The sequence below is a fragment of the Tympanuchus pallidicinctus genome, unplaced genomic scaffold, assembly GCF_026119805.1.
Source record: "Tympanuchus pallidicinctus isolate F22 unplaced genomic scaffold, pur_lepc_1.0 scaffold3, whole genome shotgun sequence".
Classification (NCBI taxonomy): domain Eukaryota; kingdom Metazoa; phylum Chordata; class Aves; order Galliformes; family Phasianidae; genus Tympanuchus; species Tympanuchus pallidicinctus.
The window spans coordinates 59579029-59593276 of NW_026294747.1; the positions used below are offsets into that span (position 1 = coordinate 59579029).

At 54.5% G+C, this 14248-nt stretch overlaps 1 protein-coding gene across 5 annotated transcripts in view; it reads right to left on the bottom strand.

Annotated features, from left to right (window-relative positions):
* The window catches only part of DHX30 (DExH-box helicase 30), a 35674-nt gene that overhangs the window by 1551 nt on the left and 19875 nt on the right, over window positions 1–14248 (bottom strand). For all 5 annotated transcript variants that reach the window (XM_052695039.1, XM_052695040.1, XM_052695036.1 and 2 more), the window contains 14 exons: window positions 14050–14176; window positions 13154–13303; window positions 12274–12426; window positions 9815–10636; window positions 5907–5985; window positions 4975–5079; window positions 4003–4178; window positions 3542–3748; window positions 3143–3224; window positions 2466–2659; window positions 2227–2386; window positions 1310–1467; window positions 1041–1144; window positions 813–952 (listed from right to left, as the gene is read on the bottom strand). In XM_052695039.1, the coding sequence (XP_052550999.1) occupies window positions 813–952; window positions 1041–1144; window positions 1310–1467; window positions 2227–2386; window positions 2466–2659; window positions 3143–3224; window positions 3542–3748; window positions 4003–4178; window positions 4975–5079; window positions 5907–5985; window positions 9815–10636; window positions 12274–12426; window positions 13154–13303; window positions 14050–14176 (2657 nt within the window). The remainder of the gene's footprint in view (window positions 1–812; window positions 953–1040; window positions 1145–1309; window positions 1468–2226; window positions 2387–2465; window positions 2660–3142; window positions 3225–3541; window positions 3749–4002; window positions 4179–4974; window positions 5080–5906; window positions 5986–9814; window positions 10637–12273; window positions 12427–13153; window positions 13304–14049; window positions 14177–14248) is intronic.

Genomic DNA, 14248 nt, shown 5'->3' on the forward strand with positions numbered 1-14248 from the left:
GGGTGAGGAGCCAGAATGGGGTGGAGCTGCTGCTCTGCCTCTGCCAGGGGCACCACTGGCACTGCACGGCTCGCAGGGCCTCGGCTGGGCCAAGCCAACCCTGGGCACGGGGCAGAGCTCCAGGCTGCCTGCACCACTGGGCTGGAGCCCAGCAGCAGCAGCATCCAAAGTGCAGGGGCTAAAGCAGCACACAGCAGGAATCACAGATGGATTGGCCTGGGTTGCAAAGGAGCACGATGCTCATCCAGCTCCAAGCCCTGCTGTGTGCAGGTCGCCAACCAGCAGCCCAGGCTGCCCAGAGCCACATCCAGCCTGGCCTTGAATGCCTGCAGGGATGGGGCATCCACAGCCTCCTTGGGCAACCTGTGCCAGTGCCTCACCACCCTCTGGCTCAAAAGCTTCCTCCTCACATCCAACCCAAACCTCCCCTGTCTCACTTTAAAACCATTCCCCTTGTTCCATCACCACCCACCCTCACACACAGCCATTCCCCTCCTGTTTATCTGCTCTCTTCAAGCACTGAAGGCCACCATGAGGTCTCCCTGCACCCTTCTCTTCTCCAAGCTCAACAAGCCCAGTTCCCTCAACCTTTCCTCAAGCAGAGCTGCTCCAGCCCTCTGAGCACCTCAGTGCCTCCTCTGGACCCGCTCCATGAGCTCTGTGCCTTTCTTGTGCTGGGGGCCCCAGGCCTGGAGGCAGTGCTGCAGACGGGGCCTCACAAGAGCCGAGCAGAGGACAGACCCTGCTCCTCCCCTGAAGCCCAGCCCAGCAAATCCCTCCCCCAGGGCTCACCCCAGGCCCTGCACACTCACCTCGGACGTGGATGTCGGTGTCAGTCATGAGCAGCACAGCCAGCGGGTGGACCTGGGAGGAGTCCCGCACAAACACCCCTCCGTTGGACTTCACGGCCATGAAATAGGTCAGCCAGCGACTGTACAGCTTGGAGGCCTCCCTGCACAGGGGAGCCCTGTCAGCCATCGCCGGACGCAGCAGAGCCCCGAGGCTCTGGGCCGGTGCGTTCACACGCGTGGCTCGCTCACCTGTTGATGGTTGACTTGTGAAGCAGAACGGTGCCCGCCTTTGTCCGGTACGCGTAGCTGTTGGGCTTGAACTTCCCTTGGCGGGTCACCTTGCCTTGTCTCACCTGGAAGGAGAAGAACACCTCAGGCTCTGCCCACAGAGCAGCTTTGTCCTGCACAAGATCCCACCTGGGCGGCTCCCAGCCAGCCTACAAGAACCGAGCGGCGCAGCCCCGCTCCTCAGAGGAGGATCAGACGCCCAGCAGGGAGTGCAGAGTGGGGACCTGTACCTGGATGAGGTTGGGGTACAGTCCGGCCATGAGGACTCCCTTGACCAGTTCCTCCTCTTCACTGTACTGGTTACATACAGATGAAGGCATGGTGCAGTCAGATGGCGAGGACACCAGGAAGGCTTCGTAGAGGTTCTCTGAGAACTGCTTGACAAGGCCTGCGGGGAACAGACGGCACTGCTGAACCCTCTGCTCTCCCACCAGCAACGAAACGACCCCAGCAGGGCAGCTCCAGCTCCAGCTCAGCTTGGAGGCTCTGCCTTGGCACCAGAACAGACTTTCCTGCCTGTGGCCTCCTGCAGCCGGGGCTGCCTCTGCACTCCTGAATTCCAAAGCCAGGATTCACCTGCAGGCCAATCCCATTTCTGCACTCTGCTTTTCATAGAGTCATTCGGGTTGGAAAAACCCTCTGAGACCCACAAGCCCAAGCCCACCCTGCCCACTGACCACAGTCCTGAGTGCCACATTCCCACAGTTCTGGTCACCCCCAGGGCTGGTAACCCCCCCCATTCCCTGGGCAGCCGTGCCAGTGTCCAACCACTCCTAGGGAGTAGTTGTTCCTAATATCCAACCTGAACATCCCCCTGTTGGAACTTGAGGCCATCACCTCTCATACTATTGCTTCTAGGAGCAGAGGCCAAACCCACCTCACCCCAACCTTTCAGGAGCTGTGGGGAGCAGCGAGGCCTCCCCTAAGCCTCCTCTGCTCCAGACTGCCCCATCCCACTTCCCTCAGCCACTCCCCGTAGCACCGTGGCTCCAGACCCCTCCAGCTCTGCTGCCCCTCTCTGGACACACTCCTGTCCCCCCACATCTTTCTGACAGCGCGGGGCCCAGCACAGCACTGAGGTATTAAACAGGAGCAGTGCTTCAGCCTCTTCAGGGGACAGGAGGAGAAGCAGGCGCGTGGGACTCACCGTTGATGAAGCGAAGGCTGGGGCCATACAGGTAGTAGTCCTGCAGGTAGTTATCCCTGGCACGGCTGTCTCTGCGTCTCAGCACCTCCTCCCAGCCCGCCACGGCTCTGACAAAGGCGAGGTGATCGCTCCCACTTTCCCTGCTCAGAACGGCCTTGGCCTGGCAGAGGGACGCAAGGTCAGCCAGGCGACAGCCCCTCTCCTGCCCCCTCCCACCCTTCTCCTGGAGGTCTCCTCACCTTGTCCACCTCCGCACGGTTCTGCAGGCTGCTGCTGAAGGGGTCCCGGGTGAGGCAGGAAACGATGACGAGCAGAGGGTGGAGGCAGCGGTAGATGGACGCCAGGACGATGGCCTTTGCCAGCCGAGGGTCTGTGGAGATCTGGGCAAGGCGTTTGCCCAGCGTGGTGAGGGCTTCTCGCTGGTCCAGCACCCCTGCAACAGAGCCGCACGCGAGGGCGTCAGCAGCAGCTCCAAGCAGGAGACAAGTGGCAGCCAGCTGCTTTGGGGATCCGCCAGGAGGATCTCAGTGCTTGGATTATTTGGTGTAAGCCGATAAAGCACGCAGCACAGGGGCCATGGAATCTCAGAATGCTTGGGGTTGGAAAGGACCCCGAGAGCCCCCCACGTCCAACCCCTGCCATGGGCCCAGAGCCCAGTCACAGCCTCAGGCACCTCTCCAAGGGCGGGCAGCGCAGCTTGGGGCGCCTCACCAACTTCTGAGTAAAGATCTCCCCTCTCCTTGAGCAAAGCAGTGCAGGAAATGAACCAGCACCACAATGTGTGCTGTCGCCATCCTTATCTGGGGACAATCCTGCCCAGTCTGTCCCACAGGATCCTGTGCCAGCTCTCACTTCCCACATTCAGACAGCAAACACGTTCCCATCACACCCACACCAGGACATTGCATTAGCTCACCGATTTCCTGCAGCAAAATCACTGCTTCATCCACAGCTTTGATGTCAGGGCTGTCCAGAGCCTTGGAGAGAAATTCAACTGCCTGCAATACACAGAGGGAAAACAAAAGGCATGTTTCCCAGCACATGGAAAAGCCTCCATGAGCCCACTGTTCTGCCCCAGGGCCATGAGTTCCCCTCGTTTCCCCTACAGGGACATAAGCACAGTCCTCTCCACTCACGCACAGAGTCTAGCTCTAGACATACTCATCAAAATAATCTCTGTGTTTTCTGGTCTTCTCTGGATAGCAGTGCATTTGGGGAAGCAAGAACTAGAGCCATCAGCACTGGATTGAGGCAGAGAGCTCATCTCTGGAGCGGGCCCCCGGCACGCCGCATCCTGCTTCAATTGGCTGCTTACTGTTTTCTCTGGCATGTGGATCTTGGCCTGAACCACCAGGTTCTCCAGCGGGGTGCGCAGGATCTCTGGCACCTGGTACGTTGGCATCTTGTCCAGGCGGCTGCGAGGGAAGAGGTGATAGGCAAACCCCGACTGGCAGCGGCCGGCGCGCCCTCGCCGCTGCACCACGTTCGATTTGGACACCCAGACTGTTTCCAGGCAAGACACCTGGAAGAAGAAGGATCAGATATGAATGCTCCTGCAGCTCTCTGCCCTGCACAGCCACAGCCTTCCATCCGGTCTGCAGACCCCAGGAACTCCTCACAACCCACCAACGGGAAGGGAAGCCCCGTCGTCCTCCTGCATCCCAGCACTGCCGCTCCCCAGCGAGCAGCGGCGCAGAGGCCTGAGGCACTCAGCACACGGGTGCCATCAGGATGCCATCTGCCTGCAAAGCTCAGCGCTCCCCTCGGCCCTGGTACCTTGGTCTTCAGGTCATAGCGCTCCTCCTTGTGCGTGCCACTGTCCACCACGTGGACGATGTCGTTGATGGTGATGGAGGTCTCAGCGATGTTGGTGGCCAGGACGATCTTCCTGACGCCAGGTGGAGGCCGCTGGAAGATGTTCTGTTGGTCCATCATGGGGATGTTGGAGTGCACTGGCAGGGAAAAGCAGAGTCAGCCCTGCCCTGCTGAGCTGCTTTGCTGCACGAGGACGAGGTGATTGGCACCACCAGAACATCATCCCATCCCTTCCCCAGTCCTTCAGCTTCCCCTTTTCAAAAGGTCTGAGGCAGGAGATGGACAGCCCCACTGCTGCCTGGTTTCACTCCATCAGAAATGCATGCTGACAAGAGCCCGTAACATTTTTATATCCTGTTTTCCATACTACAAATCAGTGACAGAGAGATTTCCAGCAACTGCACAAAGGGCAGGGAAGCACGGGAACGTGCAGTTCTGTCAGAGCACCTGCATTAATCAGCAACTGAGCTGTTCAGAGATGCACCCCTCTGACCTGTCTGACACTGAATGCAGAAGACTGTTAAAGCAAGAAATCCAAAACAGAACAAAAATCTTTCAAGCTTTGCAGGGAAATACTGACTTGTTCTGTATCCCAGGAGGGAAACCTAAAACATGACATTCATAAGTAGAAGGTGAGCAACAGACATCCCACAAAACAGTCCCAAAGAGCTCTTCTATCAAGGCTCCAGTGACACGGAATGCATCAGTCTCCTCCTCACCTAACTCTGCACTGCTGGAGGCAGACAGGAAGGCAGCTTACCTGATCTCACACAGGTTTGGCCAGCCTCTGCTAGCAGTTATTTGTGCTTTACGCGCACTCCTCACACATCAGAGCACACAGACTCGCTCTGTATCTACGTGCAGCTGCTGGAGGGGTTCATGCAGTCAGCTGCCCCTCTCCTGGCTGCTGGGGAGAAGCCTGGCCCATCTCACCTGGCAGGACGAGGTACCGGCTGTTCTGAGAGCCCAGCATCTCCAGCAGGCGCTGCTGCACCCCTTTGATTTCCTGCCACCCGGGCAGGAAGCAGAGGATCCCACCTGTAACAGAGCAAGAACAAGTGGTGTGGGAATGCAAGCATCCTCCCCAGCTGGGGACACAGAAACTGCTGCTGCTGCACAGACAGAACGTGCCCTGAATTTCCCCTCGGCCCAAGAAACCTGCACAGCAGGGCCCAGGGCTGTGATGCCCACTGCCAGCTGATGACTAAAGGAACTGCCATCGTACTTCTGAACAAGGGACAGGCACAGCCATTGAGGGCAGCCCATCCCAGCACCTGCTGCATCCAATTCTGTGAACAGAACAGAGCTGAAAACCAGAAAGGAACAAGGCTAGCTGCATTCTGGGAGTGAATATCTTCTATCAGCCTTAAAACATTGAAAGCCCTTAGAAGTAATTGTAGAATACTGCCTTCTTCACAACCCCAACACCTCCTAGGGAACGGCACCTAGTGGGGATGGTTCTGCAGTACAGGAATGTAACCAAACAGTGCAGCACAGGCTGGTGCACAAATGAGTCCAGCACTCCAGCCCAGCAACTGCTGGACCTCGGGACACCACGACTGAGGCACCAGTGCAGGATCAGCACCCAACCCAGCCCCCAGAGACCCTTCTGGACTCCAGAAATAAATCTGAGGGACTGCTGTGAGCACTGTTCACTTCCTCTGGCTGAGACGTGGAGGACTCAGATGTTGGCTCAGTCAGAGACTCAGAGTGAGGTCACATCACACTGCCTGCCACCGCTCACTGCAGCAGGAATGCAGGGTGCTCTGGCAGTGTTTTCTCTGCCAGGGGTCTGGGCTCTGCAGATACCACTTCTCTTTTTCCCCCAGGAAGAGTAAAAGGGAAGGGGGCAAAACAGAACCTACCTGGTTCTCCATGGGCGTCAATCTGGAGTACAAGGTCGGTGATCAGATCAAGATCAAGGACACATTCATCATCTGATTGCTGGATAAAACAGTAAGCACAGCAAGGTAACGTTTTGATACAGGTACTAAGGGAGCTGACAGGAAGAGTGCCATCCCAGCTCTGCTGTTTGTAAATAGAGAAGGTTTCACGGGTGAAGCGATGAGTGGTGGCTGCCTCAACCACAGTGATCATGCAATGGCTGAGCTGAAAATCTCGGGCGATACGGAGAAGACAGGCAGCAGAGCCACTGCCATGGGCTGTAGGAGAGCAGGCTGCTCGAGGAACTGGTCAGGAATGGGAAGGGGGCCCCCACTGGTGGTGGATTTGAAGAGCCATCTCTTCAGAGGGTGGGAACAGGCAATTCCAGCGTGCTGGAAGCCAAGCAAGCAGGCAGAAGGCAGCCTGCTGAAGAGGGAACTCCTGGAGCTCAGGCAGAAAAGCAAAGCGTGCGGGCTTGGAAGCAAGGTCAGGATATACAGAAGGACTACAGAGGTGCCCTCTGCCTTCACAGGAAGAAGCTCACATGGCCAAAGCTCCGAACCGAAGCTGTGATGGATAGTTAGAAAGAAGTGGTGCATTCTTTTGTTGTATTGATTTTTACTTGATAAAGTTGGCCATCCAAACAGGGATAAGATAAAGCAGACATTTAATGGCTTCTTCACCTCCACCTTAACATCAACCCTGGGTTGGAGCACCACAACCTAGGAGTGATAAGCTCCCAGCTGACTTGATTTACTGCTGCAACTGAATGCAGTTAGTCTATGGACTCCAATGGGATTCATCCCAGGGTCCTGAAAGGCCTCTCTGTTACCTGCTGCCAGTCTTAGGAATTTGGTCAGTCCTGGTCAACTGGAAGCTTGCTCACATTACTCTGATCTTTAAAAAGGGCAAGAAAGATGATGGTGGTAATCAGTACCTGAAAACTTCTGAAGGCTGTTCTAGGAGTTAGTGAAGAAACACTTGCAAGATGCCATCAGTCAGAACCAACATGGGTTCACAGCAGACCAGTCGTTCCTTCTAGCTTTACAGTCTTTTATGACAAGGTTCCACTCCCTTCTTTTCACCCACCAGCTGTGGGCTATGAGGTTTCTGGCAAAGCTTTTGATAATGTCACATTATCCCTGTAGACAAAGGGCCCAGCACACAGCCAGACACAGAGCAGTGATGGGCCAGGCTCAAAGGCTTCTAGGGCACACTGCAACATCAGCAGCCAGGCTCTGCAGGGCTTCATTTTAGGGCCAGTTCTCTTCTGTACTTCACTCAAAGACCTGGACACAAGAGTTGAGTGCACTGAATACATTTCTGGATGATACTGAACTGGGAAGAGCCACTGATTCCCTTAAGGGTAAAGAGGCCTTGCAGAGCAGCCTGATAGAGTGCCGGGCAATCACCAAGCACGTGAAATTAACTAAGAGCAAACAACCAATTCTGCAGCAGGGATGCAGTCATCCTGGATGTACACAGAGCCTGGGGACAAGTGGCAGCCCCTCAGAAGGGATCGAGGGGCTCTGCTTCACAGTAAGCTCAATAGGAGTCAGCAAGTTGCCTGAGCAGCCAGACAAGACAGGAGTCAGGGGCAGGAGTGTCCTGGGGGGCAGCAAGCACAGGTAAGCTCACTTGATGAGGTCAGTGATAGTGGTCACACTGCACTCAGCACTGCTGTGGCCTCACCTCAGAACTGCGTGCAGTACTTTGGGATCCACAATATAAAGGATATAAAATATCCAGATGTGTGCAAAGCAAGGCAACAAAGAGTGAAAGGGTTAGAGGGCACAATTTATGAGGAGCAGCTGAAGACACTTGGTCTGCTCCACTGAGAGACTGAGGGATGACTTCACTGCTGTCTGCAGCTTCCTCAAGGTGGGGAGCAGAGGAAGTGCTGATCATTGGTGGCAGAATGAAAGGGAATGGCTCCCAGCTGCATCAGGCAAGGATCAGGACAGATACTAAAGAAGAATCCTTCACTGAAGAGATGGTCAGGCACTGGGACAGGCTGCCCAGGGAAGTGGTCACAGCCTCCAGTTTGCTGGGTGCTCAAAAAGCATTTGGACAACACTCTCACATCTCCAGTTCAACTCTTAGGTTGCCCAGCGTTGGACTGAACGATCAGTATGGGCTCCTCCAATTCTGGACACTCTGTGGTCCCAGGAGGACACATGTGGAGCAATAAGCAGTGATCCAGCAGAAAGGGGCACAGAATCCCAAAACATCTTCTGGAGAGAGCAAGTGCCTGTAGCTGGATGGCCTCCCCAGGAGCAGGAAGCTCAGGAGCCTGCTCTGCTCCATCTGGCACTTGCTCCAGTCACAGCACTGCCAGCTTCCTCTGCTGTGCTGTGATTATTATGCACTGTCTTTCCTGTTCTCCAGGCTTGAAAGCTAGCTGACACTTGGGAACCTCTACTGAGCAGCACCTCATAAGTAGCAACACTTAAAGGAAATTTCATGGGACAGAACTATGCCATGCATACCCCAGGCCTTCAAATCCACCAGGCACAGAACAGCAGCTTTTATGTTTCAGTAATTTGGAACAAGTGTGTCAGGCCAGCCTAAAAGCAGCAGGGTAAAAATCCCAGCCACAGCAGAAACAGGAAGGTGGCCCTGAAAGCAACGGGACACCCTCAGCAAGTCTGCTGATAATACAAAGCTAGGAGATGTGGTTGGTACACCAGACGGTTGCTCAGACACAGACAGGAACTTCCACAGGCTGACAGAAACCTCGTGTGGTTCAGAAAGAAGAAAGCCAAAGTCTGCAGCCTCAGGAGCAAACTCCTGGACAGGCTGAGGGCCGGCCAGCTGGAAAGCTGCTTAGAATCCTGATGGACACCAAACTGAACACAGCCAGAACGAGCTCCAGCTCCCCAGGCTGCACCAAACACTGCCAGCAGGTTGGCAGAGGTGATCCTGCTCCTCAGGTGAGCACACTGCAGCCAGGTCTGGCTCCCACATGAAGCAGAGCCACCAAAGAGAGTCCAGGGAAGGGCCGTGAGATGATGAAGGTCTGGAACATGCCTGCTGTGAGGAAAGACAGAGAGCCTGGAGTAGAGGCAGCTTAACCTGTATAATTATTCAATGGGAATATCCAATATTTTATAACGAAGAAGAGGGAGCCAGGTTCTCCTTGGCAGTGCCCACTGACAGGGCAAGAGGCAACGGGCACAAATAAAATGCAGAAAATTCTATTTAAGCACAGGAAAAATCCGTCTTTACTCAGGGAGAGATTGAACACTGGAGAATCTGTGAAGTATCTACCCTTAGAGATGCTGAAAAGCTCCTCCTGAGCAGCCTGCTGGGGCTGACCATGCTCTGAGCAGGGGGGCTGGCCTAGATGAACCTGCAATGAAGGATTCTTCCAATCTCAAGCACTCTGCGGCTCCACGTCGTGCCACTGAAGCGAGGTTACCCGCAGCACAGCCCTGGAGGCACTCTCCAAAGAACAACGTGGAGCACTCAGAGCAGTTGCACAAAGCAGCCACGAAGGAACCGAGTGCTGCAGGACCACGAGTGCCTGCTAACACGACTGCTCCGAGGCACAGCCATCTGGATCCTGCACCAGACTCTCATGCTGCATACGCACAAGCACACAGAGCTGGTAGCTTACTCAGACACACACACACCTCAAAGAGGGGAAAAAAGCAACTTAAACCCAAACATGAAGCTGCCTTCACCCATACCTTAACTAAAACACAAGGGATACTGCTAAGCTGAATTTAGCTCGTGAGTGCTGACCTGCAACGAAAGCTAAGCGAACACTGCTCACGAACAACAGGAAGGAGGGACCAGTTGCAGGCCCAAACTCTCCCCCTGCTGATATGCCAAAGGCCCTCGTGCAGGGGGAAGAGCTTCAAGGCCGCGCTGCACACATACCCACCTTTATCTCGTAGTGCCGGTGTCGGTGCCTACCCAGCTTGGCCAGGATCTCCTCCAGGTAGTACTCCTTCACTGGGTACATGAAACCGGGCACCTTGACCACAGGGCAATCCCCAAAGTAATGCGAGAAGCGCTGATTGTCTCCCGTGGCGCTCATCAGGACCAGGCGCAGGTCGGGGTTGAGCTTCTGGATGCCTTTGAGCAGGATGAGCAGGAAATCCGTGTTGACGTCTCGTTCGTGGACCTCGTCGACCACGACGTGGCTGACGCCCTCCAGACTGGGGTTTCCCTGCAGCTTCCGCAGCAGGATGCCCACGGTGCAGAAGAGCAGGGCTCCTCCCCGGGCCGGGGGTTTGCTCTCCAGCCGCACCTGGTAGCCCACGTTCTTCCTCATGTTGGGACCCAATTCCTGTGCCACGCGCTGGGCCACCGAGATGGCGCTGATCCTCCTGGGCTGCGTGATGACGACGTTGCAGCGGGCGCCGCGTCCCTCCAGGATGTAATGTTCCAGCAGGAGCTGAGGGATCCTCGTGGTTTTCCCGCAGCCCGTATCTCCCGCTATCACCACCACGGGGTTCTGCTCGATGGCTGAGAGGATGGTGTCCTTGTGAGGGTCCACGGGCAGCGGGTGGCTCTCCTGCCACGAGGATCCCCTCCTCTTCCAGAGGGCCAGCAGGTTCTGACTGAGGCGCACTTCCTCCGCTTCCAGCATAGGGATGTACGTCTTCCCCGTGATGGCGTCACTGATGGCGCCCGACTCCTTGCTCAGGTTCATCATGTCATCAGCAATCCGGGGCCTGGACTCCCTGATGTCCACTGGATACTGGGAGAGACGGAGCAAGTTGTGAGGGACAGATTGGGGACAGTCATCAGAAGGAAAGGAGAAGTGCCCAAAAGGGACTCGGTCAGAGGGGTTTTGCAGTGACCAAAAAGCTGCATTCAAATCTCTTTAGACTTGGCGTAACTCAGCCCCCTAATTCTCACTTTAAATGACCTCAACTCAGACTGCAACTTGAGCAGCTCCCTGCAATTTCCTTATTGTGTCTCCTAAAGTCCAGGTTAGATATGAGGAGGAAGTTTTTCCCCCAGAGGGTGGTGAGGCACTGGCACAGGTTGCCCAAGGAGGCTGTGGATGCCCCAGCCCTGCAGGCATTCAAGGCCAGGCTGGATGTGGCTCTGGGCAGCCTGGGCTGCTGGCAACCTGCACACAGCAGGGGTTGGAACAGATGAGCATCGTGCTCCTTTGCAACCCAGGCCAATCTGTGATTCTACGATCTGTCCTGACAGAAACACTAACACCAATGTGAAACTGACAGGCACAGAACTGTACCTTACACTCTCCAACTCAGTGTCTACACTGTATGCAAGCGATGCATCCACCCCAGAAACCAAATGTTTGATGCCATCAAGTTGTCCCACCACTCTCCTCATGCTGAGGAAGTCCAGACAGGTAACTTGCACAAAATTTAAGTGCTTAGCTAGGCCAGAAATATTCAGTCCTGGTTAAATTTAAAGCCAAACATCCCACAGAAATAACTAAAAAGGAGCAACAGTGGAATTGAGAGGAACACAAACCAAACCATAGACCCAGGTGTTCAGAGGATGAAAGGTCCAGCTGCAGATCAGTAGTTCTGGATTCAGGCTTCTTCAGAGTCACAAAAGCAAGCCTTGCATGCACTGTGACAGCTCGTGGCAACGTACACATGGAGGCAGACCAGGCACTCACAAGATGTTGCTGTTTTTCTAACTTTTCCAACCCTTGATTCAGCCACTTAGAACAGCTCACTGAGAAACAGCTGCTGCCTTAGGCACAGGCTTGGCTTCCTAACATTCTCACCACTGCTTCATTTATGGTATCTGCAAAAACTGTAAGCATCCCAGAGATCCACATCGTGCAGCTCCAAAGCGCATCAGCGTGGCACAGCGACCACCGGTCACCTTCCAAACATGGGCACTATTTCCAATGACTTCAATTAGCTGCAGACTTTATACCTGTGCCACACTCATCCTCAGCTAACCTCAGCACTAACTCCTGCTTTGACGATGAATGCTCCCAGGGAACCTCATCCTGTCCCCAGGGAACATTGCTTCAGCTCCTATCAGCCTCCCACCAGGGAGAGGCATCTCCTGGGTGGACACAGGCAGGTGCTGGGGGACCTGCACCCACCACTACACTGCACATACTAGAAGAGACACTGCCAAAGGAGATCTGCAAATTTACCAGCAGCTGGCCTTGTAAAGGAACAAAGCAGAACCAGTTTTAGGGAAGCAAGATCTGCTTGTAACAAAGAACCCAGAGAAGGCCCGCTGCACATAAAGGGTCTCCTTTCTCCAAGGCTCAACAAAGACTGATCAGTTCTGTGAGCCATGAACTCCCCCAGCACCACGACACAGAGTTCCCAGGCAATGTACAATTTCTGAAGTTAAAGGTGATCAACCAAAGGCGGTTCTGAGCCTTACATGATTCAGGTAGTTCTCAATCTTACGCAGGGTTGCTTCAGGGACTTTGATGTGGCACGGCTTCCTCTGGTTCTCACCAAGCTCCCGGAGGGAAGTCATGTTATACATAGCGTGGCTGAGTGGGTTGTTGTTCTTGTCCACCAGGCCAAGGCTCTGAGAAGGACAAAAGCAAAGAAGAACATCAGACGAGATGGCTGCACGCGTCACGACAACAGAGACGGGTCCAGCAGGTCCTGATGGGCTGACTGCCCACCCTGCAGTCCCAACCCTTCGTGTCCTGCTTTTACCAGGGCAAGGAACAGGAGATGTTCCTATTGCAGAAATGGACACGTGGAAGCAAAAGGCTTCACTCCTTCAGCATGGTGCTCACAAGGTCTCAGTAAGACCTGTCAAAGAAACCACAGCCACAGCCGTTTGTGACAAAACCCTGCTGGCATGGGCTATTAACTCTCCTGCTGCAGCCCTGGTACGCTGGGACAGCTCAGTACCAAGCCTTATGCTGTTTTCCTGGACTTCCTCTGATGGCTTTAGAGTCCACAGAGAAACCTAACGCAGCCATGTTGCCAGATGAGCTCATCTATGAAACAGGAAGGCAGTCTGTCCCAGCAGAAACTGAGGTGTCCAAGAGAGCAACACTTCGAGAGCAATCCCCACCCATCACTTGTTGAGAGCTCAAAACAGCCTTAAAGGGTCATCACAGGTTTGATACCAGAGGGGTACAACAGCAACTGGGATTGATTCCAGAGGTTTGGAAATATAGGTTTACTGGGTATGAAATCAGAGGTAAGGAAGTTTCACACGCCATCACATCAGGCTCAAATATGGAGAATCAGGTGCAAGGAGCATCTCTGTGTGACAGGAGGGAGCCGTGTGTGCTTACCTTCAGCTTCTGACAGGCCAAGGCTGCTGCTTTGTTTTCTGCCTCCACTTTACGACGGCCCTTGGCTGCAAAAGTCATGGGACAGGGCCAGCGCAGCGTCAGCTTGCAGATCTTGGTCTTGGTGCCAACCGTACGGAACTGCATGTATTCCTGAAGGGTGGGAGAGAGGGGTGAGAGCCCGGCACAGGCTGACTTTAAAAGACAGCCTAACACTTCTAAGCAGTGTTTACTGCACAGAATTCCAGATGCCCCATCCCTGGAGGCGCTCAAGGCCAGGCTGGATGTGGCTCTGGGCAGCCTGATGTGCTGCACACAGCAAGGGGTTGAAACTGGACGAGCATTGTGGGCTTCTGCAACCCAGCCATTCTATCAGCATAAATTCCACCTCAAGCCCATAAGTGGAGGCAAAAGTGAAAGCAGACAGCTGTGTGGAGAAGAACGTGTCTGACAGCACATGGGATGGAGCACAGCTAAGCACGTGGGGTCTGGAAAGGAGGTGGGTGACACACATCAAGGAGCAGAACTGCTGGATACTGGCAAGAACCGAAGCGAGGAAAGATTCCACCAGCGCAGAAATGACACAGTTCTGAGTAACACAGACTTGTATTTGGTGCAGACATTAGAGGAAATGTCAACTTATCTTAGAAAACAGACTCCTTCATGCAAACAACAGCTCCTCTATTGCCTGGACCTCAAGTAACAGCATTCCTGGTGCTTCATTTCCTTCACTCCCACCAAGACTTCTCCCACTCTTCAGGCTGATTTTTGTCAGCCTAATTAACCTCCCTTCTCCCCCCAACATCCAGCTGCCCAAAGAAGCATCCAAAGAGATTCCAACTGGAGCCTCTGAGCTTCCTCACTGCAGGTCCCAGGGCAGGGAGCAAACAGCACCTTACCTTGACTGTGGAGGAAGAGGTTGCAATCTGAATCACTTGGGCCAGGAGGTTTTTGGGAAGCGGGAACTGCGTCAGAGCACGGATGGCAGTGTTGTCATCTGTCATTTCAATGGAACCCCCTCCTCGGCTGGATGGAAGAGAACAGTTTGATATACAAACATCCACTCTATCCTCAGACCCACCTCACCTCAGGGCTGCT